Source organism: Serinus canaria, chromosome 2 (assembly GCF_022539315.1).
Source record: "Serinus canaria isolate serCan28SL12 chromosome 2, serCan2020, whole genome shotgun sequence".
Taxonomy (NCBI): Eukaryota; Metazoa; Chordata; class Aves; order Passeriformes; family Fringillidae; genus Serinus; species Serinus canaria.
The window spans coordinates 131987092-132011600 of record NC_066315.1 but is presented as its reverse complement, the minus strand read 5'-3'; the positions used below and the strand labels follow the sequence as shown (position 1 = coordinate 132011600).

General features: G+C 34.1%; 1 protein-coding gene across 39 annotated transcripts in view; it reads right to left on the bottom strand.

The window, feature by feature from the left end:
- The window catches only part of RIMS2 (regulating synaptic membrane exocytosis 2), a 448889-nt gene that overhangs the window by 165527 nt on the left and 258853 nt on the right, over positions 1-24509 (bottom strand). For 37 of the 39 annotated variants that reach the window (XM_050971294.1, XM_050971305.1, XM_050971301.1 and 34 more), the window contains 3 exons: positions 23045-23216; positions 22351-22504; positions 7482-7550 (listed from right to left, as the gene is read on the bottom strand). In XM_050971294.1, coding sequence (XP_050827251.1) covers positions 7482-7550; positions 22351-22504; positions 23045-23216 — 395 coding nt within the window. Of the gene's footprint in view, positions 1-7481; positions 7551-14530; positions 14558-22350; positions 22505-23044; positions 23217-24509 lie in introns of all 39 variants that reach the window. The other 2 variants (XM_050971290.1, XM_050971289.1) reach the window with 1 other exon arrangement.

The following is a 24509-nucleotide window of genomic DNA, read 5'->3' as shown; positions in this document are numbered from 1 at the left end:
AGTTGACCAAATGAGCAGTATTGTGGCAATAAATCAAAATATATGACTTTGTAATTAATTGTCAAGTCTAATCCTGATCAGATGTATGCTTTACATTAATTTTGAGGTAGTCATGCAGTGCTTCCTTGTAACTAACACTGGTACTGCTTCATTATAACAGTAACAAAGGCAGAAACAATCAGCATTCCTGTCAATTTTGTTAAATTTTGATAAATTTTTGCTACATTTTTGGAAGAAAACTAGAGGTGTTTAGCAGTGATCAAATAAATAGATTAACGTTGTCTAATAATATTGTTGCCAAAACCCTGACATTTATAATCCATTTATACATTTATAAAAAAAAATAGTTATATTTACAAACTCTTTCTCTAACAGGCCACACATTGAAAAGCAACTGTTTAATTAAGACAACCCACCAACATGGGTTAATGAGGTAATTTCAAAGTTATCCTTCAGTTTTGTAGATCTAATGTAGCTCTGATTTAACTGCCTATACTGTAGGTGTAATTTAACTTCCAATTTCAAAAATTATTGCACATCCTGGAACAAGGTTAGAGAAGTTAAGTAGAAAACATTTTCTTGTGAAAAGAAATGATAGACAGAAAAGACAGGTCCTAAGGGCAGCTTGACCAATGAGTTGCTATTGAGCAAAGCAGATATTTATAGCAATAGTAAAAATAGGATAAACATTATACTGGTTGCAGCTATAAATATTGAGTCATTAGCATAGAATCAAAGGCTCTATAACTATGGCAAGCCTCTTAAATCAACATAGAGAGAACACAGAACCTGATAATCAGTGTAGACATAATCAGTGGTAAACAACTGTGAGCTGCAGACATCTAAAAGACAGACACATGACAAAGATAACTGCAATGCCACCACCTTCTTCTGTCATGGGAAGGTTGCATTAAAAATTGACACATATGAAAAGAGGGATTTTACAAAGCACTCTAAATGCAGCTTCTTCAGACCTGAAGTTTTAGAATTATCTGATTTAAGAGAGACTATTAATATATTTGACTTAAAATATTAATCCACAGAGTATAGCTGCATTGTGCTAATATTATGCTATGCAGGGAACATGTTCAGTAAATACTGATGATTGAATTGTTAATAAATTATGAATCTGTCAAAATTGCAGGAAATCACAAACTTTAATCCAAATATTAAGTTCACATCAACAGCCCTAAAAGATGCCTAAAAAGAATTAACTGAAGTGTACTAATGAAGATTTTAATTTAGATGCCTTGCTGCTTGATTTACTTGAAAGAAACTCTTAGCATGAAAATTGTTCTAGAAAGGCAGTACTAGAATGGCTGCTCATCATAGGCAACGTAATTGACTTGTTTCTGACACTGATGTTAAGTGGTGTTTTCTCCACTTTAACATCTGTATTTGATTGAGGCATCAAGCTATCAGATATTTAACTTTTTAATACTTGCAGCAGTTGGACTTTGAACAAGCACTAATTAAAAACAATTATATAATCAAATCACCAGAAATGCTTAACATACCAACATTTCACACATGGGCACTTTAGAGACAGTTCAGTTCTTTCATACAAATGTGCTCAGCTTCTGGGGTGATTTGCACATCTAAATGAAGATTTTAGATGTCCTCTAAAAAAATTGCTGACAGTCACTGATCAAATAAATTGAATTATTATAATAATTATTGAATTATTATGATATCTGAATACTTTATAAGTTGAAGATACATTATGGATTGCTTTTGGGATTTTTTTTGTATTAAATATTATTCTGCAAACATGGGAAGGATGAATGTACAGTCAAAGGAATCAGTAAACATTACAATAGGAACAACTGGTTACTTGCTGCACAGCAACTCTGTTCCTCACAGGTATATTTAGCTCTACCTCTACAGCATGAATCATATTTATGGGCCCGTTACACTTGAGACAATTCTTTTCCTTTGGAAAATCATTCCCACTCAATAACTAGAGCTTGCTGAGTTTTCAGTGCTCTTCCTACACCCAGCATGACATGCAAAGCTTGGGGGGGAAAAACCCAAACCACCACAGGTAGTATAAAGATGTTTCTTTAGTTAAGCACTCATCCTTGCACTCATCCTTGTGTATTTGCATCTGTCCAGCAAGTCCCCCAAATTGGCCTCCTCTTCACACTGGATTGGAATTTATCAGTATTTCTTGCTACATTTCCTTTTTAGAAGTGCTCTTCTAAATTACCACAATTGTAACTCACCCCAATGAGTGACCCCCTTAAATGAGAGGTATCCACTAAGAGCATCCCTGACAGGAATGCAACTTCATTGCAATTTTCATTGCCTGTTAATGCCTTTGTCACTCCACAGATACAGGACTGGTGAAATATAAACTAACACACCAAGCTCATATTTCCTAAACTTTCCTCAAAGAGAGTGCTGCTGATAATTAGTAATTATTTGAAAATAAAACTTGAATCAAGTTACATCTTTATTTTCAAAGTGAAGTGATATAGCTTATATTTAAAAATAGTTTTGACTAGTTTTGACTAGTTTAAAGAAAAGCATTGAGAGAATTTGGATGTTTGAAGAGAAAGATGATTTGTCAGCTGAGGAAATGATACTGAAGAATTTCTCTTTTTTTAAAATAATAAAGTATTACATTCAAAATTTAAAAAGGAGAATACACATGTAAAATGGAAAGTACAAATTAAGAAAGAAAACTAAAAATGGAAGAAAAGCTTGAAGAATTATAATAATGTGTAAAGAACATTAGGCAAAAAGTTGTAAATAATACATAATTTTTTTTTTTTTTTGATAGAAAGGAAAATGGTTAAAGATCCATTGATCTAGGCAGTCAGCATAGGGACTATTTAACATGGCTTGAATTTCAGTTTGGAAGTGGGATTTTTGTGATACACAGACTAACATTTTTAAATCAAGAGAGAGCCCAGAAAGAGAGAGCAGGGCACTTGGTATCAACATACAATCAAATAAAAACCTTGTCAGTGTTTACATCTGAAGGTGCTGGGCTTTTGGGTCACTACAGGCTCCCATTTAGGGCTAGCTGGTAATCTGGTAATACAATGAAATCTGTATTTCAGTAGGGATAGAAGTAATCCACTCTATGTGCTAATGCTCTAAGATATCTTTCTATAGGCAGTGGTAAATCTAGTTGATTTTAATCTGTAACCAAAGTGTGTTTTCTGCATCTCCTTTGAGAAGCAATCATCCACAGGATTCAGGCATAAAAATTCAGCCCATGTTATCAGCAAACAGAGAAAAAGACATTTCCTCTGCAGCAAAGGCTGCAACATGACAGTGAAAATATTCTTTTGAACAAAGGATTCCTCAGGTGTGTTGAGAGGTGAAAACCAAAAATGGATAATTTCTTTTCATTCTTCTTCAAACACAGAAATATTTTGGAATGTTCAGTAATAACTTCTCTACTGATGGTTACTATTTCTTCCTAATTTACATGGACTCAGCTATCTGAATAAATATTCTTATTTCCTCCTGAAACATCCAGCTGTCGTCTGCATAATGATAAAAACTTATCACTATAAATATTTTTCTTCTCAAAGCTGGAGACTGCATTCTTTTACTCAGAAAAGCTCTTCCCTAAAGAGACTTGTAATGCAGTCTATGCAGAATTCACTGCCTTACATTCTTCCATGATTCCTTTGTCGTTTCTGTTCAAACATATCTCAGATTGCAAGTGTTTCATAATACATAATCTGTTGTAATGCAGATGAGATTTTGGGGTAGAAGTGAATTTTAAACATTATTATCTTACTTAATATTTTAGTGTTACAAAAACAATAGGTGAGAATTTTGTGATTAAATGGTCTTGACAATACATGTCTCTGTTCATAAAGTCAGACTCAGTAGGCTGCTTGTATTCCCTAGGTTCAACATACATTAGAAAGAATCTGGGAAGAAAACTATTTAGAAATCACAGTCCATATTCCTTGAATTTGTTAACTGCAATGCATGCTGAACTTTGGACACTAGAAAGAAAAAAAAAACACCAAAAAACCAACCTGCCTTTCACTGAGTTGTATTTATTGTTATAATATAAAGGATGTTTTGTAAACCTTTCTGGCATTACAAAAAAATCAATATAAAAATACTGTATAGCTTTTATCAAAAATGACATATGAGCATTCTAAAGGGCAGGTGTACTACACAGAACTGCTGATGACAGACAACTTTGAGGGGCAAGGTTTATTGTTAAGGACAGCAAAATAAATGCTTTAAATTGTTTGAGAGCTATGTGTAACCATTCTAGAGACATTACCAGAAGGCTGCTCATTCCACTATGCTATGGTAAGATTAATGCTAGCAAAAATGAAATATTAATAGAGACTCTATTCTAGTGTTTTCCAAGATGAATGTACATTATATTTGAAGAGAGCTATTTTAGAACCTAGTAAAAATTTGCTTTTTAAATATGTAATATGCTATAACTCTTTGTGACAATTGCTGTTGGAGAATACATGTGTAGCCAGAAAAAAAGACACTGAAATTTTTCAATCTGTTTATGAATATTTTTTAAAGGCCTTTCCTGTTGACAGAAGCAACAGACTGAAGTTTATTACATTTGTCTAATTAGGCTAAGATCCAAGCCACAAGAAGTGACAGATTTGGTAAATAATTTCTCCAAGAGGTCATAAAATCACAGAATAATTTGAATTGGAAGGGAACTTTAAAGGACCATTATGAATAGAAATAAATTGAAGAGGAGCAAAGAGTTAAATTTTATTCTTCTTAATGGTTTCTGGAATTTAGTTCACAGGTGTGATACAAGGAATTGATTTTATGGAAAGGATCACTGAGAGTACTCGAAAGATGTTGGCAAGCTTACTTCATGTAAAGCACTATTTATACAGCAGACAGAAGAAGAGCAAAGTGTCATGTTAAATAAAACCTGAAAATACAAAATTAAAGAACTGGGGTAAGTGAGAAAGAAAGAAAACAAGGAGAGACAAATGGTTTCATGCAAACAGTGCATATATTTAAACAAGATTGTGATGAGTCTACAAATGAATAAAGGAACTTTAAAAGATTGAGGGAATGATAAGGAGAGTGGATGGTAAGGACAAGACTAAACAAGAAGACTTACAAACATAGAGGAAGCAGCACAAAAAAGTAAGGTACTAAACTAATATTTCAAAACCTAAAATCCAACAAATTTTCCTACCCACACAGCCAGGCTGAGTTAAAATGCAACTAAGGTGTAGAATTGTTCAGGAAAATTCAATAGCTTAAATATCCTAAAAAACTAAAGGTATGTCAGAAACTCAGGTAAGGGAAGTAGGCTCATTCATTGAACTGTTGAGACCACAATTTTACAAGTTGTCAAAAGATAAGTTTATTGAATCAGTGTTTTAAATCTAGATGTTTCATAAGAATCCTGCTGATGTTCAAGCACCTGGTAAAAAAATCTGCAAAACTTGGTACCTCTTTCCAGACAGGAAAAAATTTTCACTTTTCAAAATTATGCTATACTCCATCCATTAAATATATCCATTAAATCCAGTTATTTCCTACCTTTATTTGTAAGCTCCTAAATTAGATGGATACATTTTTAATTTAACTGACACACGGTAATATGAAAGCCCTTATTTTTGGGAGGGCAGGCAATTTGAATGCCTTAGAGACTGCTAATTACAGACAGAAAGCTCATCAAAGAGTGAGAGCACAGTAAATAGGAACAAAGGGCTTCTGAGGATGGCTGCCTCTTTGGTTCCAGTACTTCACACCACTCTGGCTGTCTATCCTTCCTGTGTTCTGACTGTAATAAAGCAAACAGGGAGGGGGAATATAAAAATGCTGTAAATTTTCGCTAATAGTTTTCTAATTAAGGTAATAATCTGAAAAATTAGCCTGTTACTGTTTGAAGATAAATGTTTTAAGGAACACAGAAACTTTAGTGGTTTTGCAGCCTAGTGTTCTTTCTTTTATCTGGTATAACTCCTGGAACCTAAACAAATATGACTTGCCCTATTTATATCATAAAGTCTGTAAAATTTTATCAGTTTATAGAAAGGACTTTTTCATAAAACTTACAAGCTGTTTATTATTTTAAAAAAAATAATTTTCTCCTTATCTTAGCAAGTGCAAGACCCATAGTATGGAATAGTAACATACCAGGGTCAAGAATTAGGCACAGTCTATAAGCTAACCATGAAAAAGCTGGAAATAAAAGCATGACTATGTAGACAAAACAGAAATACATCTGAGCTCAGACTGGTAACAGATTTTAAAACAGGACCAGGCCAACTCATATAATTAAATAGTTTACTTAATGTCTTGATTGATCAATACTTGGCTTCACACCATCTTGCAATATTAAGGATTGCCTACCTCAGCTCTTTTTATTCCCTCTTAGTCCAAGGTGAGCTGTACTCCTCTCATTCATTCCCCTGTCCTGTCTTCCCTTCCTTAGCCTCAGCAGGAGGTCCTGCAGCCCATGTGCTGATGGGTGGCTTTGACTGACCTGAGCGGATCACGCTCCCACAGCTGCTGTGGAGAGCAGACAGATTATACAGCTCAGCCTTTCCCAAACCCCACAGTCTAACACTGGAGCTGGACCTCAGCCAAGAGAACCTGAAACTGTCTAGCACAGAAAGCTCTGTGTGTTAAAAACCTCCCAACAGCAGCAGGGTAACAGAACATGCACTGAGAGGAAAACCCCACTCTGTGATGATAGCAGCAGCCCTCAGTACAGGTTACAGGTGACACAGCTGACTCCTTTGGACTGGATACTGGGAAAAATCTTCCTGAAAGAGTTGTCCAGCAATGGAACAGGCTGCCCAGGGAAGGAGTGGAGTGGCCACTCCTGCAGGTATTTAACAGACATGTGGCTGGGGGACTCAGGGCCAAGGTTTAGTAGTGGACTTTGCAATTCTAGCAGTTGGACTTGATCCAACCTAAAAATGTACATGATTCTTAAATATATTCTCTGTTTTAGTCATCAAAAGTCTATGGTTATGATTTTATTGTTTTCAGCAATGATTATTTTCTATCTGGTATTATCTTTTCTCTTAGAAGGGGAGGCATACTCTTTGACATAGCTTTTATCTTCAATGGGCTCCATTCCAATACTTAGTGAAACAGATTATCTGCTGTCTCCTGTCCTGCCTTAAACATTCATGCTTCAAACCTTTGGCATTGTTGTTATTCCATCATGAAATTTTACAGGGTATATCAATATGTGTCTGTCAAAAGAATTAACTGAACACTTCTGGGCTTTTATTAAAAACACTATCTTTATGCTATTTGTATTGTTATATAAAAGCAATAAGGACATTCACACACTGACTTTTTTTCCCCCATTAGTAATTTTTGAGATTAGATATGCATGATGCATAATATTCATTTTGTGTCACTTAGAAAAATATATACTTAAGTTTCACTTGTTTTTCATCAGAAAAGCATTGCAAAATTCATAACAAATTATAAATAAGAAATATTTCTACTGAACTTGGAGAAGTAAATTTAAACATTAGTACCTGAAACAACACCAATTCCATCATCACAGTCATAATCAGAGACTTCACTGTCACTGATTCTTTTGGATCCTGGAAAAAGAAAAGACATGTATCATCTTCCTTCCTGTAAGTTAAAACTATCCTCTGTCAATAATACATAAATTAATGTATGGATTTCATACTATACCATGAAGCATTAACATCAGCATATAAAGGTAATTACTTATAATTGTTGAATATATATGATTGCACCAATTATTTCAGCTAAACCTTAAAAGTAATATAAAATGAAATGTTGAAATACATCTCCACAACATTGCTTTTATGAAATATTTTTATATAGTTTATATTAATTCCATATACACAGATATTTGTATTCACTTTTTACAGAAACTGGCATCACACTGTTATATACAAGGCACCATCCCTTTTCAAAGTCTCTGAATAACAGAAAGATTATTAATAGGAATAATATTAAATGCATGTAGTACTTTTTTCAAGTTCTTAATAAGCATTATCAGGAAAAAAGAGAGCTTCACACATATAGTGTGCCATGGAACACAAACAAACTTTTAAATGTATACCTGCCAAAATATCTAGAGCCTACTTGGCAAAAGCAGATTCCACTTCCACAATGAGAACCCAAAGGTAGGTCACACAGGAAAATAAAAAAGTCGGGTTTTGTTCAGCCTAAATTTACTTCAGTCTTCTGTGGCATTTTTAAACAGTATTTGACAGCTGATATCAGGGTTAAACACTGGCATGTGATTCATAATTATTCATTTACTTCTTTTAAATGTGAAAAAAAAAATCCCTGTTTTTCAGCAAGATGGTGTGTCTATTTTAAGTTTCTGACCATCTAAAAATGGGTTATCAGAAGGCAGAAACTTTAATTGTCACCACACCTCCAATCACATGCAAGATTTTTTTCCTGCCTCGGGACAATTTTTCTGAAAAATGTAGACACAAAAATATCAGTAAAAAACTTGGAGTTGACCTGAAGAAGCCCAGGACAAAGCAGTCTTGATGCTCTGTCTGAGCGACTGGCACAGAAGGATGTCTACCCTCCTTTCCAGCAAAAAATGGGGAGGACATGTACTTAGAGTGGTTTTGACAAAAATAGAGTTTTCAATTTAAAGAAACTTTAGAAATTATTTGAATTGTAAGAACTGCTGTCATTTCAGACTGCTGAACATCCTACTCACTAGAGGATAGTGGAAGGTCTTTCTTTAGCAGAAAGAGTGTGCTTACAAGATCTGAGACTTCTCCTAAGCCATCCTCTTTACAATAAGTAATCAACTTATTCTCCACAAATTCATATAATTTCATTTTTTGGTCACAGTTTTATCTTGGCCTCTGTAATATTCTACGTCAGTGAATTCTGCGGTTGGAGTATGCATTCTGCAAAATCAACTTCCCCATATTTTGTTTCTATTATAACATTTCAGACAATGCCCTCCAAGATTTTGTATTCTGAGAAACATGAATCAGCATTCTGTGTTCTGCTACAGTTATCTCTCTGGTTTGCACTTTTTTTTGAGCTGAAATATCATTCTTTGGTTCCTTTACACATGCAAACCTTTCCAAATTTCTCATTGTTCCTGCTGCATTTGTTTGTACATTTTCTATTTCTTCTGTGCCTTTTATGAGAAGTCAGAAGTCACTGCAGCAATTAAGATGTGGGTGCATGAATTTGTAATCTGGACTACAGACTATTTCTTTGAGGATAAAAATTTCTCAGTTTAAAACTTATTCAACTAAAAAATGGTGTAAGTGTGATATGTGCTAATTCTTAGAAAACAATTTAGCTGGCCAATACTTAATGCAATTTCCATAAGGAAATTTTAATTGTCTTTATTTAATTACACTAGAGGTTGATGCTTTCCTCACAAATAGGAAATTAAAATTAGCTCAGGAAAAGTCATGCAATTCTTATATGGTAGCACAATTTATTACAAAATTTTAGAAATAGCCATGCTACAATGGGTAGGGGACAAATATATTTGAATTCAAGAAATAAAAAGTCTTTCTCTAAAACAAAAAAAATTACAAGCAAGTGATGACAATTAGCACTCAAAAAAAAAAAAAAAAAACCCTACAAGATGAGGGCAGAAATGAAGGAAATGGTTCTGATCTCCTCTGATTATTTTCTTAATTAGAGTATTACAAAGGCTCAGTCTCTCTTTTTCCCCAAAGAAAGGATCCATTCCACCTGTGATGCTGTCCCTGTTGCCATTTTCAGGAGAAGCTTCTAATGGTGTAGTGATACACCTGCCAGTGAGCAAGATGGATTAGTCTCCATTCTTCTTAGCCACTGATTCAAATCCAGGTCCATTAAAAGAGGACAATATTTGTGGCCAAGCACTAAGCAAGAGAGCCCTACTAGCTGGCTGGGCTTTGGCTGGGACCTGAAAGGCAAAAGGCCCCAGAGGGAGTGCAAAGCAGTGGGATTCTGTCTTTTGGTAGCCTGACACTGATCTTGCAGTGGGCTTGTGGCTGCTGTGCAGAGATGCCAATAATGTTACTAAGGCCCTGTCAGAGAGGAGATTGTGGAATGGGAAGATGAGGGCAATTGGGTTTGCTGATGCACATCACGTGGCTGCTTGGAAAGGTTTTCATCATGAAAGATGTAAAAAGGCTGAATCAACTATGATTTGAATAGATGTCATTTACTCATCAACTAATTCATTCTTATGAATGAATCTAATTAATTACAACTGAGGTTGCTTTTTATTTATGTTTATATTTACAGCTAAGTACATCTGCTTTAACATATTTTTAGAATATCATATTCTGTATTCAGGAGGAGATATTTGCATCTTTGAGGATGAAAATAGTCAGCTGTTGTCACAGTGGGCTCTACACTTCCCAGCTGTGTAGCTAAAATTATATATTGTTGTAGTCACAGGATACATCTGGCAGAAAAGAGAGATTAAGCTTCAACAGAGCACAGGTATAAAAGACAAGGTTCTCTCTCTCTCTCTGTCTTCTCAAGACACATCCACCTGTTCCAGAATCCCCTAATACCTCAGCTCCACAGCATCTTCCAGGATCTAGAGATCCGAGCTTCAGGGAAGAGCCAGTGCAAGAAAAAGTGAATGGGCCAGGACTGAGACCTGCCCAAAAGATGGGAGTAGAAGAAGAATAAATGTAAATGAAGAAGAATAAAGAAAGAAAGCAAAGGAAGATTTCAGTGATTTCTTAAACTGTCTTTGCCACTGAAAAGAGGAGAGTCCCTTGTAACACCTGACATCCTGAAATATCAAAACTTGAACTGCAAGATGAGATATGAAGCTTGTTTAGCTCAGATCATCCACTCTCTCTCCTGAAGCTGCGACAAGCCAGCTCTAACAACTAACAGACTTAAGCCAATTGAAAAAATAATCACGTTTAAGTAATATTTTTCAGTTCCTCACAAATGTAAATTTAAACGATAGTAAAGAAGTCAGAAGAAATTTAAAGCAGAATTAATGACTTGGTTTTATCTTTGGCAATCAATTTTTTCAGGAAGGGGGAAGGAAAGCAATGCTATGTCAATTAAATGTGTAATGTCAAGAACTACTGCCTGGAATGCATAATTTCTGCACAGGATTCATATTATACATATTTCAAACATCTTCCATTAATTTCAGAAATGGAACAAACTAGAAAGTGCACAGGTCAAAATCTTTTATTAAAGCAAGTATTTGAAATGTCAGTATAATTGCTAGCAGATTAGTTTAATAGTTCTTGGAATTTTTGCAAGAGTGATTTCATCTGCTACATATCAATTTTAGATGGTACTTTTCTTTTTAACCTATTGACAATGTAAATGTGAAGATTTAGGCATGTGTCCCACTTTAGCCATGTCTTTTCAAAGTACTACTTCATTAAATAATTTGGACCACTGATTACAAAAAAGAGAAAGAATAATTGATATCTTATCTGTGAAATGGGACACTGAAGCCTCTCAAAAATTATTGCAAATTAATATCGTGAAAAAAAACTGTTATTTAGTATTTAGTTAATATCTTAAACTCTTTAACATATACATTATAAAATATGGTCCAAAAATCAAGAGCAAGGAGTTTAAATCCATTCTTACATAAATTCAGAATTCAGTAAAAATCTTCTATTCCAGGATACTGTCTACATTAAATGAATGGATTGGTGCCAGTGGTTTGCTGTAGTTAACTTTTTCTTTGATGCCATTCCACTAGTATGTAGTTGATTTATAAAACTTTATTGGAGGTATTATTCACCTTTTGTCTGATAACTGGGCAGTAATAGATGGTAAATACAGACTTTCAAATCCCTTCCACCCAGATTAACAATTATTACAGTTAGGGATGGAAGGTAAAATAGATCCCATGCTACTTTAACCCTCAAAAATGCCTTAATGCAGCATAGCCCCAGGGAAATCAAAATATTTTTTTTATATTCCATTTAGCAAGTTTGTGTATCAATAAAACTTTCAGGGGAGAGTTTACATTGGGGACACTGGAAAACCTCCCCATCAGAACTTGTCAAAGTTCAGCATCCTCCTGCCCTTCCACACCTCCCTACTCCTTCCCTGCAGTGCTGCTCAGGCTACCACCTCACCCAGCACGACAGCTCTGTGAGAACATGTGCACAGCAGAACTGGAAGTTCACAGCACTTGCAGGGTTAGGGAAAAACCCTGTCACCTAAAAATCACTAGGAGCATTATTTTCAATTTCAATTCAGCAAGCACTTTCTATTTAATTTTTTTGTATTTTCAATTTTACTTTCTATTACACGTAAAATGAATTTATAATACAGTAATTTCTTAGTATAAAAACATTTCCATTTTTCATCTTCAGGGATGAAGTAATATAAAGAAAAAAATGAGTTGTTTCATTCAATTTCATTAATGAAATAGGGGTTTTTTGTAAACTTTTCATGGGATGCAATGTTGGTGGCCATGGAAAGCTTTAACAACTCTGAAAAAAAAAATTATGGGGACAATTGAAAAAATGTCTACAGAATATTCTTTGGTTTTCCCAAACCTGTCCATGTCTAAAAAGCATTTGGACAATGTATTTAATAACTTGCTTTAGCTTTTAGTCAGCACTGCATGATTGGGCTCTTGACTAGATGATTGTGGTAGGTCCCTGCCAACTGGAATATTCTATTCTATTTCACCAGAATCACATTTCCATCCATAACATTCTAAATAATTGGAACTCTCCCAGATGAATGAAATTATATGCAAACAAAAATATTTTCTTACAAAGCAACCAAAATCTGTGGAGGGTTCCAAAAAATCTTCCGCCTTCCACATGACAACTGAAGTTGGCACACAGCTTTTCTTCACTCTCTTATTAATATACAGAGGAAAGAAAACAAAATCCCTTCTGTGCTTCATGTATCCCCAGAGACATTTTTGATAGACCTCAGGAGAAGATTAACACAGGAGGTTCAAAGCTCTCCTAAAGTGCATATGACCATCCAACACAGTTATCAAAATGGACTAGCATAGGGGATAGAAGGAGAAATGAATTAGTGTGAGTCAGCCTAAATACAGAAGAAAGTGCCAAATTTATGGCTCAGGAATTCTGTGCTTTTCTTGTGGAGAAAAAAAAAAAAAAAAAAAGAAAAGGAAACAGAAAGCAGACCAGGCTCCCAATCCTGTCCCTTACAATGAAGGAAGCTTTTACAAGGTTTTGTGGACTCCCTGGGGCAAGCAAGGGTAGTGAAGCATGCTTGCAGTTGCTTCCCTGGAGCTCACAGAGAGCCTTCACAACCACTTAAAGTCACTTAGCATAGCCTGTATTTCTTCTGTGTTCAGAGCTGACATATAAGCACCCCCAAAAGAGTCTCATAACAACTGTTTTAAGAATTTGCTCTCTGATATTCATCCAGCCTGTGCCCAAGGGTCCTTAGTGTGAGCTAATTTCTCATGCAGTCCTGCTGTCTCCATGTCAGTCTGTCACTTTATCATCCTGCACATAATAGTGGGGTTTAGAGGCTTTCAACCAACCACATCTACACTGACAGAGGAGTTTAAATATCAAATTCTATCAAGTTCCTACAGGTCTTTGAAAATGGTTAGAATAGGATAGATGAGAAAGATAAAAGAGAGAGATACAACTTCTGGATAGAAGAGAGAGATAAAAATTGGAAGACTTTAATCAAAAAGAAATTTTATCCAGATAAAATTTGCAGCTAATCCATGTGTGCAAGCCCACAGATGCCAAACCAAACTTGGTGTCTCCCCATTCGAAGATATTGTAAAACATGATAAGAATGTGGGATTATTTCAGGAGAGAAAGGAGTAGAAGAAATATGGGAGACATATTTGGAGATGTATTGGAAAATGGATTTTATTTGTACTACTCTCAAGAAATTTCTGCCCTAAGGGGGTTTTGTTTCTCTCCATCGTGGTATGGATGTATTTTCATAACAATGTGAGTTTCATTTTTTAAACATAACTAAAAGATAATTAGTTGAACCAATTCTCAAAGAGATTCCAATAATTAAAACTGCAAAAACTGCAAAAAGTCCCAAATGAAATGCATTACAAAATTTAAGTTGGTAAAAACTGTATGTTATTAATTTACTTATATTTAATTAAGGCAAATTCCTCTGACAGAGCTGGATTTTTAATGGGGATTTATATCAACAAGAAACTGTAAAAATATATACCAGTGTAAATACTGTTTTTGCCAGCACTTCACTTACCCCATGTCTGTATTCTAAATATACTTACACTAGTTCTCAAACAGCTGTAATATAATAGCATTCCTTTTAATCCAGTTTAAGCAAGATAGCATTTTCCTAGCATAGTTAATAAAGCTCACTACAGCTTTCCTACCATAGCTCTACCTAAAATGAAGGCAAGCAAAGCAAGTATGGTGTAACAATATTGCTCCAATTTCAATACTGAGACATTAAGAATAAAGAAAGCCAACAAAAGACCTATTACTCAAAAGCAGACAAGAAAAGCCAAAGAACTTTTATGCAATTTAGTATCTGCACAATAGGTAGCAAAAGCACACCAATAAAATATTAAATTAAATTTTGCATGTAAATGGAAGCAATAAGCATTTCTGGCATGCTGAAAATTTACCTGAATTATATGAATATAAGCCTTTATCTGGAAAAAAAATATTGAAATGAAGTAGTGTCAGGGAAAAATACATGAAGTAACACATGTAACAGGGATGATTAGAACCTTAAACTTTTTTATAATAGCTGCCAGAGATAGAAGAATTTGAGAATTTGATAGCATAGGCCACACTCCTTCAAAATTATAAAACTCAAGCAGCTAAGAGAAATTAAACCAGAAAAATGCCAATCACTTCTGGATCAACAGCCATAGAGATCTAGTTGAGCAATTTCAATAATTTCCAATTTTGAAATGCAATTGCACATTTTACTATAAGTATTTAAATTTATAAGGGGGAAATGTATATTCAGCTAGGCATACAATATGAGCTACTACCCTTAAAAATATTGCACACTTCTGTTGGCACTGCAGCTCTAGCAGAACTTTCCCAAGATGCAGTTTTGAGTCCTACTTTAAAATTAACAGACTCTGAAGTGATATGCCAGTCAATCTTCTCCCTCCTGCTAGGTCTTGATGTTGTAAATGGGTACATACATGAGAACCTAATTATATACTGTTGTTAGCACTGAATTTTAGAATCCTGATATGAGCTCAATGATTAAATGCTTGCAATACATGATTTATTGTTTGCATTCCTTAAGTCCAAGTGGTTTATGTATTTTAGCTTTCCAAACAATTATACCAAGATTTCTAAACTGAGCCAAAGAATAGGATGTGGACATCTGAACAATTCTGGAAACAGGAAATGTTAATTGCATTTGCAGATTTTGAAGTATGACTTCCATAAGATGTCATAATACAAAGAAGGCAGGAAGCCAGAATAACACTAATAATATCTTGTCATTAGCAAGATTTTATGAATATTTTTATTCCTTGTAGTTGAAAATCTCACAGACATCATACTAAACAGAAGAGTGCCAGTCTGTAAGTAAATGATGTACCTCAGATGATATGATATGACAGTGCTAGAGAAAATTTCAATTTCTTGCCAAATGGTGCTGTTAATGGATTCACTGGATGACTAAGTGCCTTCTGGCAAGTCACACTTTTTCTGACATCCAGGTGCTAACTATTTTAATATGTGGATCACATTACTAAATCACCTACTACTTACAATTTCTAACTCCCTATATTTTCAACTTTGGTTTCTTGGTAAATGTAATATATTTTTGTGTCTCAGACCCAGATTTCCATTAGGCAATATAATTTCAAAGTGAATTATAAGGGTTTTTTCAGCATCACTTACAACCTTTTAGATGTGATTTATTGTATAACATCTCTAATATTTGTATTCATTAATACAAATCTCTTCTGGTTATTAACTTCATTAAAAAATGACAATTATTTGGCTACAAAAATATAAAAAATGCAGTTTAGAGTCTTTACCTAGTTTACTCTGACAACATCAGGTGTTACTCGAACACCGAAGGTGGAAGCGTGCCAAGTGCCCAAAAAAAATTATTAACACACTGTAGAAATGATTGATCTAGTTAAAAATTATGGGCTTTCTGAATTTAACTGCTGGATAGATCTTCAAAAGCGTAGAGCTTCTTGAAGAGCACAAGAATATAAAATTAGTGAGATTATAATGGGATTGAGGGCAATCATGGGATTGAAAGCAATGGTTGTTTCTATATGGTCACAGCACAGGAAAGAAGAAGTCAGAATAGTATTAAAACTATCTGAAAACTTCATTACACAACAGAAGAGTAGTTTAATAACATGATTTTATCAAGTATCAGAGAAAAAAAGTAATTCTCTTAAACTGCTTCAAAACAGGTTTTTAAGTATTTTTGTAGATTAATTACAATTTAGTAAATTAATATCCTAAATGAGTTTCTTTTATTAGAAAAAGAATAATATTTTGATAGTTTAAGGCCTTTTTAGACATCCCTGTATCATGTTAAATACCTTTTAATTAAAGTATTTAAGAAACCATAGATGTACAATAAAATATAATAAATAAATAATAGATGTACAATAAATACAATCCTGGTATAAATATCCATAATCTGTGAACAAAATATCAATGGATGCAAACAAAGATAACATGCCCAAGGCCTATGCTCCATTTAAAGAAAGAGAAAAACTAAGGAAGAAGCATGAAGGAGAAAATTAATTGTCATTTTGGCTCTCTAGGGTGAAATTCATATAACAAATTAATCATGGCCTGTGCCACTGACCATAAAATGCTCCATATTATAATTTGGAAAAAAAGTCTCTGATGTGTGTGTCCATAAAGTACAATTCACTTACCTACAAGTGAACAGCACTATTATCATCTCCTCAAGCCAGCTTCAGTGACATTCATTGAAATTATCATGCTGACTTCCCAAACTCACAACAACTAACAGGAAATTGCTGAGACAGCAAGATCCTGATTCTGCTGTGAAAGGAGTCTCTACAGAGCTCCAAGGAAGTGAATAATTTTCAGTGGAAGAAGACTGGCCAACATTTTTTACAGGGGCTCCTATTTCTCAGATTAAGGTTTCAGATACATTTGTAATTAATTATTGTTAAACTTTCATGATTTTGGTACTACAAAATGTATGTCATGATGTTCTATAATATAGACTTGATAGCTTTACCATTTAAATAATGGAAGAGAGGGATTAAATTAACAGTTATGACATTGCTCCTTGATCAGATGGTAGAGCCACAGAACTCTCAAAAACTAAAAACTAAAAACTGTCAGCACTCAGCAATGACAAGTCCATCTAAAAATGTTTTTTCAAAAATTAATAAGCAATGGGATTATTTATTTTTTAATTCAATCTATTAGTTTGATTTTTTTTCTAGTCAGATTTAATAATTTTTATCATGTTAAGGTCTCAGCATTGCTGGAGAAAATACAGTCTGATGGAAAAATATACAAAGTAAAAAACTGAAAAGATGACAAAATTTTTCACGCTACTCAAAACACTTTGTTTACACATTATAGGTTTCCTTTATTCAAAAGAAAAAGAATACTATTTGAAAAAAAAGCAAAGTTATAGATAGCTTTTTGCACACTATATGTAGACTTTTTTAGAACATAACTTTATTCAAATTTTGTTCAGAGACTTTAAATTCTCATTACCATAATTTTTTGTCCCTCCAGATTTTTATGGGCCTCCAGATTTTTTATGGGAAAATCATGAAATTCAGTGAATGGAGTCACTGATGAATTTCATTCTAAAAGTAATGAAATTCTCTTTACAAGAAAACTACTCCAAAGTCTGTTTGTTTATATTTATTTTCATTTTGATTGATTTTTTCTGGTCTTCAGATCTTAGGAGAAAAAAAAGCTTTGGACTTCTATATGTTGATTTTCAAACACTGTAATTTCTAAAATCTTTGAGATCTTGTTCATAGCAGAGTTCATCTCCCATAGACTTATTATTTTTTCCCTTACTAAGGATGCTCAAAATATAAATTTTTTTATTTTTCAAACCATATTATGAATTCTCATGGTATTCCAAAACTACTGAGACCTGCTTCTGTACAGACCTGTGCTGCAGCAAGAGACCCAAAAGTGTCTGGGTTTATTGCTATATCCACATTTCTTCTCATTTGCACACTTGGCTGTTACCTACACTTTGCACTCTGTACCTACACTGTACATTGCACTCTTTCTCTGGGCTGCAGATCAGTAATTCAGACAGCTTTGTTTTAAAGCTGCAGAATCTGACTTAAAAAAACATGTGTCAGTCACTTTTCAATCCTAACTATTTAGGTAAGTCTTAAAATACTTGGAGTAAAACAAATGCTGCTTCTGAAACAAATTCAGCATCAATATAAAACTAAAATACTGTTATTCTTCAAAACATAAAAAGCCCATATTCTTTCTCAACTCAGCAATATCAGCTCACACTGCACAAATGCTCACATTACATGGCTGTAACTGTAAAAGATGGAATAAGAGTGCATCATATCCAATTTGATTTTTATCTCTATATTCTGGGCTCATGGAGAGGAACTAATTTTAGATACACAATCCCATGGTATAAACATTGTTTGATTTCTGTATCATTTCTCAACAAACAGAAATACTAACAATAACTTCCACATCCTAATAACCATGGACGCAGCACCCAAAGCACATTCAATTTTGTATGTATTCTCCAATAAGATTTTTAGCTAATGTGAGATGGAAAAATAGCCTACCAAAAATGGGAATTCCTAAATATTCTCTAAAATTATTTTTAATTTTCTGGTCACAATCTTTTTCAGAGGCAATATAAAAAAGAACTTCAGTTTGGCTGTAATTCTAATTAAGGTTGTCTGTAATTCTGGGTGTATGGCTGATTTTATGGTAAGTGTTAGAAAAAAATGCCTTTTAAAAACTCACTTTGAAAGCTGAGCACAATAGACCTACTCATTACCCCACATTTCTCATAAGAAAAAGCTTAAAATATACTCATTGAATCAGGTTATGAAAATCTCAAATATATAGCTGAAAGAGCTAGTAAGTCATAATCCTATGTGTTGTATTAGTTCCAGTTTCTAAGTAGATGCCTGTCAAAAAACACAAAGGAGAAAGTATGGGAATGATTGGTTATCACTAGGAACTTAATGGAATGTATGGATCAGAGCACTGGGAAAGAGAAGGTGGACAGCTGACTTAGATCAGTCTGTACCACAACACACTGCCCACTCAAAGATATTGAGAGATAAATATATGTAGAAACTAAGCCACTGTCACTGAAAGCTGGCTCCTAAAAAACCAGCATATGGGGCTCTGTGGGAAGCTTGCACTTTGCTACTGGCAATCTGTAAATACAACTTCACTCTTCAGGGCTGACAGTCTGCTCTTCTTCAGGAACACTGCAATCCAGTGATATTAAAAAGAGAATAGAAGTGGTAAGTGTGGGTGGTTCTTTTAAACTACCTTTAGAGAGTAACACTTCAGTATTGTCTTCAAATAAATATGTTTATCCCAACTCAACAATCATAAAGATAAAAAAGCTTAGATCTGTAATGTGTATTTATATAAATAAAAAACAACTTTGTAATTCAAAATATCTCTCCTATCATTTCTCACACTAACAATTTTTGGGGGTATTCAATAAATTATTTTGTCCCTAATTCTATACATAGAGGCAATGCAGAAAAGAACAAAAGGTAGGAGGACTGAACTGCTGAGATTTTGCACCCCCAAAACATTGAAATCAGACTGCTTAACAACAGCCCAGAAGATGTTCTAAGAAGTGCTTTGAAAATCATTGACAAACATGCTAGACATGCCTTGTTCTAGAGATTTTTTTCACGTTGTCATAATGTGCTGCTGGATAACATCTTCTGTTTCATCATACACAAGAATGTTATTGAAAAATACAAAAACATCTTTAGACACAAGAAACTAATATATTGGCTTCATTTTCTTTTGACACCTCAAAAAAGGTAAAAATCCTAGACTTCTATATAGTATAAATATTTTACTTAGTGAAGGCACACAGTCTAAAGAGGTGCTGTGTGCCCTTCACCAGTCCCTGGTGATGACATTTAGATGGGGAAGAGCATTTTTGGAGCCCATCTGGTGCAGTGCCTCTTTCAGGCCTGGCCTGGCCAACTTATACTGCATTGTTTACAGCCTTGTTCAGTTGAGTACTGGACCTCTCAGTAGGATATTGCACGACCTTTTTGGATACCAAGTACTTTTATTTTCATTTCAGAGGTGTGACAGCAATAAAAGAAAAACCGTATTTTCCCACTGCTAAATGGATTCTGCTGCCATAGCTGAGCTCTGATTGGATGCTAGATTTCCAGTTATATACTTTTTCAGACCCAGAAAGCAAGGACTTTAATTCCAGGATACCTTGTTCTGTACATTTAAAGCTATCTGTTTAAACTGAAAATTATTTATGATACACAAGGATTCAAGACATGAATATAGTCCTAGAGAAAATCCACTAGAGAAAATCCTTTTTTATTGGGTCCTTCTCTCTGTACAAAGGAAATAGCATAATTTAGTCTAGGAACAAGTGAATTTTCCAGCAATAATAGTGAACATCTGAAATTGCTTATTTGATTGAAGTTTTTAGAACCAGAGGCTGAAAACTAGTGCTCTGGGAACAGTCAGGCTAAATCATCTTCTTTGAAACGTAGGACTTCTATACCAAATCTTAGTATTTCACCAAAACAGAATTTTTTCTAAGTCCTTTCCTCTATATTTATAGACAAGCATGTATTGTTTATGTTTGAACAAAATTGTTCAGTAGAGCACATTATGAGTATTTGTATTTATTAGTTATTTTTTCATTACTACATCATGGTATTACTATATAAAAAAACCTAAATGTCTTTCAGATTTTGAGGCAATATCATCCAACAGATATTTACTCAACCATCACTAAAATTTGTTAAAAAACAAATCATAAATTCATTCTTAATGGCAGTTATTTATTGCACAGACAGAAATTCTGGTAGACAAACAGCATTTGTTTGCAGGACTGAATATTTCCTGAAAACCAGAATTTCACTAACTTTACGAACAAAGAGTCCAAATGGTTTGTAAAAATAGTTGTAATAGATGGAAACTTCTTAAAATATGTTAAAAGATGGCATAGACCATATAAGTATAATTTAAAAAGTTAAATAACAGTCGTGGCAAATGAGAAGACTGAAGAGGACTGAATTGCAATAGAACTCCTTACCTTTTAACTATCCCTTCTTTCATCCTTTTGGGGACAAGAACAATCTTACAATTTCAAGGCTATGCTGTGTAAGTCTCTGACAGTGTGTCTATCTCACAATATTATGATATGGAGCATTTTAATCCTTCTCACCATCAAGTGCACAGAAGCAAAACAGATCAACTGCTTTAAATACTTGTATACAATGAGTTATGTAATAAAGACTCTACATTGCACATATGAAATATCCAAGCTTGTTTTCATGACTACACACATAAATTTCTGTGAGTTTGTGTGAAACATGCACACAACTCACATACAATGACTCAGAGAAACTCCAAGTAAATCTTAGAAATTGGATTTGGGTTGTTGTGTTATTAGGGGTTTTGTTGTTTGTTTTGGGGTTTTTGTTTTGTTTTGTTGGGTTTTTGTGGTGGTGGTGATCTTCTGGGTTCTGGGAGTTTTATAAATTTGGTTGGTTCACTTGCTTGGTTCAGTTTCTTAAAATAACTGCCAACTGGTATTTATAAAGTTTATTCAGTGAAGAAGAGCTTTGGCAGTATTGAACAGTTAAACTGGAGAAACCATGAAGTATTGAAGAAGCAGATTTTTCCCCTTTACCATCTTCTTCTTATGTATCTACTTTTATTACCATATTTTATATACTCTAGTTTCAAAATATCTACAGATAACTACTATGGACCAAGTATAACAAACTCTACAAAGTAGAATTTTTAAAGAAATTCCATTTGTGAATCTAAGCACATTAAATAATATCAAAGCAAGGCAACAGGCCATGGTATTAATTTATCTACATATGATGTTATATACAGGTTACTTTAAGAAGTATGAGTTAAAGAGAGAGGTCCTGCAAATCTGCTTTTGCTTAAACAGCAAAATTATGAACATATTACAAAAGAAAGAGCTTCATGGTAAAAAGGAGCACATTGCAAAAACCAAGATAATTTACTCAAGCTGAGGATATGAACTGAGTTGTCTTATAAGAAAAAAATGGTGCAATGCACAGTGGTTGATACCATTCGTAGCATGTCAGACTCTCATCAGTAACCACAATGATCTAATTCATAACAGCTACAAATTAACATAAAAATTCTGTCAGCTTTCCATTTGCAATAATTTAATAGATTTTATTATGCATTAATTCAAATTTACTATACACAGTGTGAGAAACTAAAAATAACCTACTTTGTAACCTCCGTGTGGGACTCTCGCCATGGAGCTGTCTGCGTGGCAAATATGGTGAGGGATGGGGAAGTGGCAATGAAGAGACATCATGTGTTTGAAGTTTGTACCAGTGGGGTTCATCATCTAGCAACGCCGTCTCTAACTCAATAAGAATCTAAAAAAGAAAGAATGGTTAAAAGTAGGAAAGCATTGCGTGGCAGAATATTTTAAAATAGATATAAATTTTATTCTGTTATTCTTTTGCTGCTAAAGACTTTGTCTGAAGTTATATAAAAACCTTGCTTTAATATGGAAGAATCTTCTGTGCCTTTTAGAAACTAAATATACCAAAAAAATCATTCACAAAACCCTTATTACCTTATGAGAGCCTTTACAGCTTTCAAATAAGTAAACGAGCAACATTCCAAAGTTTAAGTAAAATATGACTATGGATAATATGGATTTTAATAAACAATTAGAAATTCAGAAACCACATTCATGCTGTTACTAAAACAGAAAAATCACAGAAAGAATCTCATATCAGGATTATGTGATCTGTGTGAGATCACTGTTCATTTACTAGTAAGTGAAAGAAAAAATAAAACAATAAAACCAGCTTTGCTTTGCACAGTTAGCAATTTTTTGAAAATAAGTATCTATACATGAGTATGAGAGATCAACTGTATTTCTATAGCAACTACCAATACTTGTATACCTCTCCTAAAAATTCACTTTCTTCCTCTCGAACTCGTGCTTGGTCCCAAAGAGTGATTTCTAACATTCGTTCTCTAAACTCTCTCCGATGAACTGGAGAATAAATAAATGTCTGATTCCACTTAGGTTCCAATGTTTTCTTTACTGTTTTTGTTCTTCTTTTATTTTTATCACTGAAAAAAACAGTTAAATATTAAATATGTTCAAAACACCATTAAACTGCATTAAGTATATAATGGAAGATAGGAAATCTTAAATCAGCAGTTCAGTTTGTAGGATCAGGGGTAATATAATCCACATCACGAATTTTCCTTTATTATATGGTCTGTGCATATATTAAGGATAATTCATAGGCTCATATTAAAAAATCAGGTTAGGTGATTTCACGTTTATGTGTCAATTCCAATTTTAAGCTGTTTCCCAAAAACCACAAATGTTTTAATATGATTTTCTGTGTATTCTCTTTTATTTTGGAAACTACATTTTATTAAGTAAAATGTACTTCCATAAATGGGATTTCCACATCGCACTGTCTGACAGCAGAACATCTCTACAGACAACACTGGGCACAGCAAACACCTGCATTTCAAAGAAATGACCAGCTGGTTCACTCAAGTTCCAGTCCTACAGTGGCTCCCTCCAACTGCAGAGCAGGAAGGAGCAGATGACCCACAGGAAGGAATGGTCAGGAAACTGGGGGCAGAGCAGGGTTTTCTTACTAAGGGCTCCTCATCCACCTGGGAAAGCAGAAGCCCCCAAAACGAGTTACATGTTCTTTTTCAGCAATACTGGAACAAACAGCGTTCCCAAAACGGCTTCCCATTCCTTTGGTCCCTCCAGTGAATCACCCTGAAGGCTGAAGATGGATCTCTAGTGTGAGGTGAGGTCTCCAGGCAAGGCTACCCTGGCACCCTTGGCTCTGGCTCCAGGGTGTTGTTGAAAGCAATGTTTTTGCAGAATATTTCTGCTTGAAAGAATTAATATTTTCTGATTGAAACAGTTTTTGCTGGAAAACACCCACACTGCTCCTACTGAGAATACTGACAAGAGTCCTCATAACAATGCTTATTTTAAACTTGCTGATTGCTGCATAATGCAGCTGCCATACTAATTTATAAGGATTTTTTAATAGGAAATGCAGATGCAGTCCATTCATTAATACTTGCAATTGTAATAAAGTCATTATATTTCTGAACTGTTACTTGGAAGTTGGATCAAAAAATTACAGAAGTAATATTATTTTTAGACACTCTGTTAAAACTTAAATTATTTCTGGCATACTAAAGGTTTGTTTACCCTTGTGAACTGAAATAAGTTACATTGTACAACATTTTTCAATTAAATTTCTTAATTCAAAGAGAATTCAGCATCTTCATCTAATTAACTGCTTGAGTTACTTAAGAGCATTTTACCTCCAGCATTTCTTTCTACTACGCAAGAAAAATACTGTTGCTTACTTAGCTTTT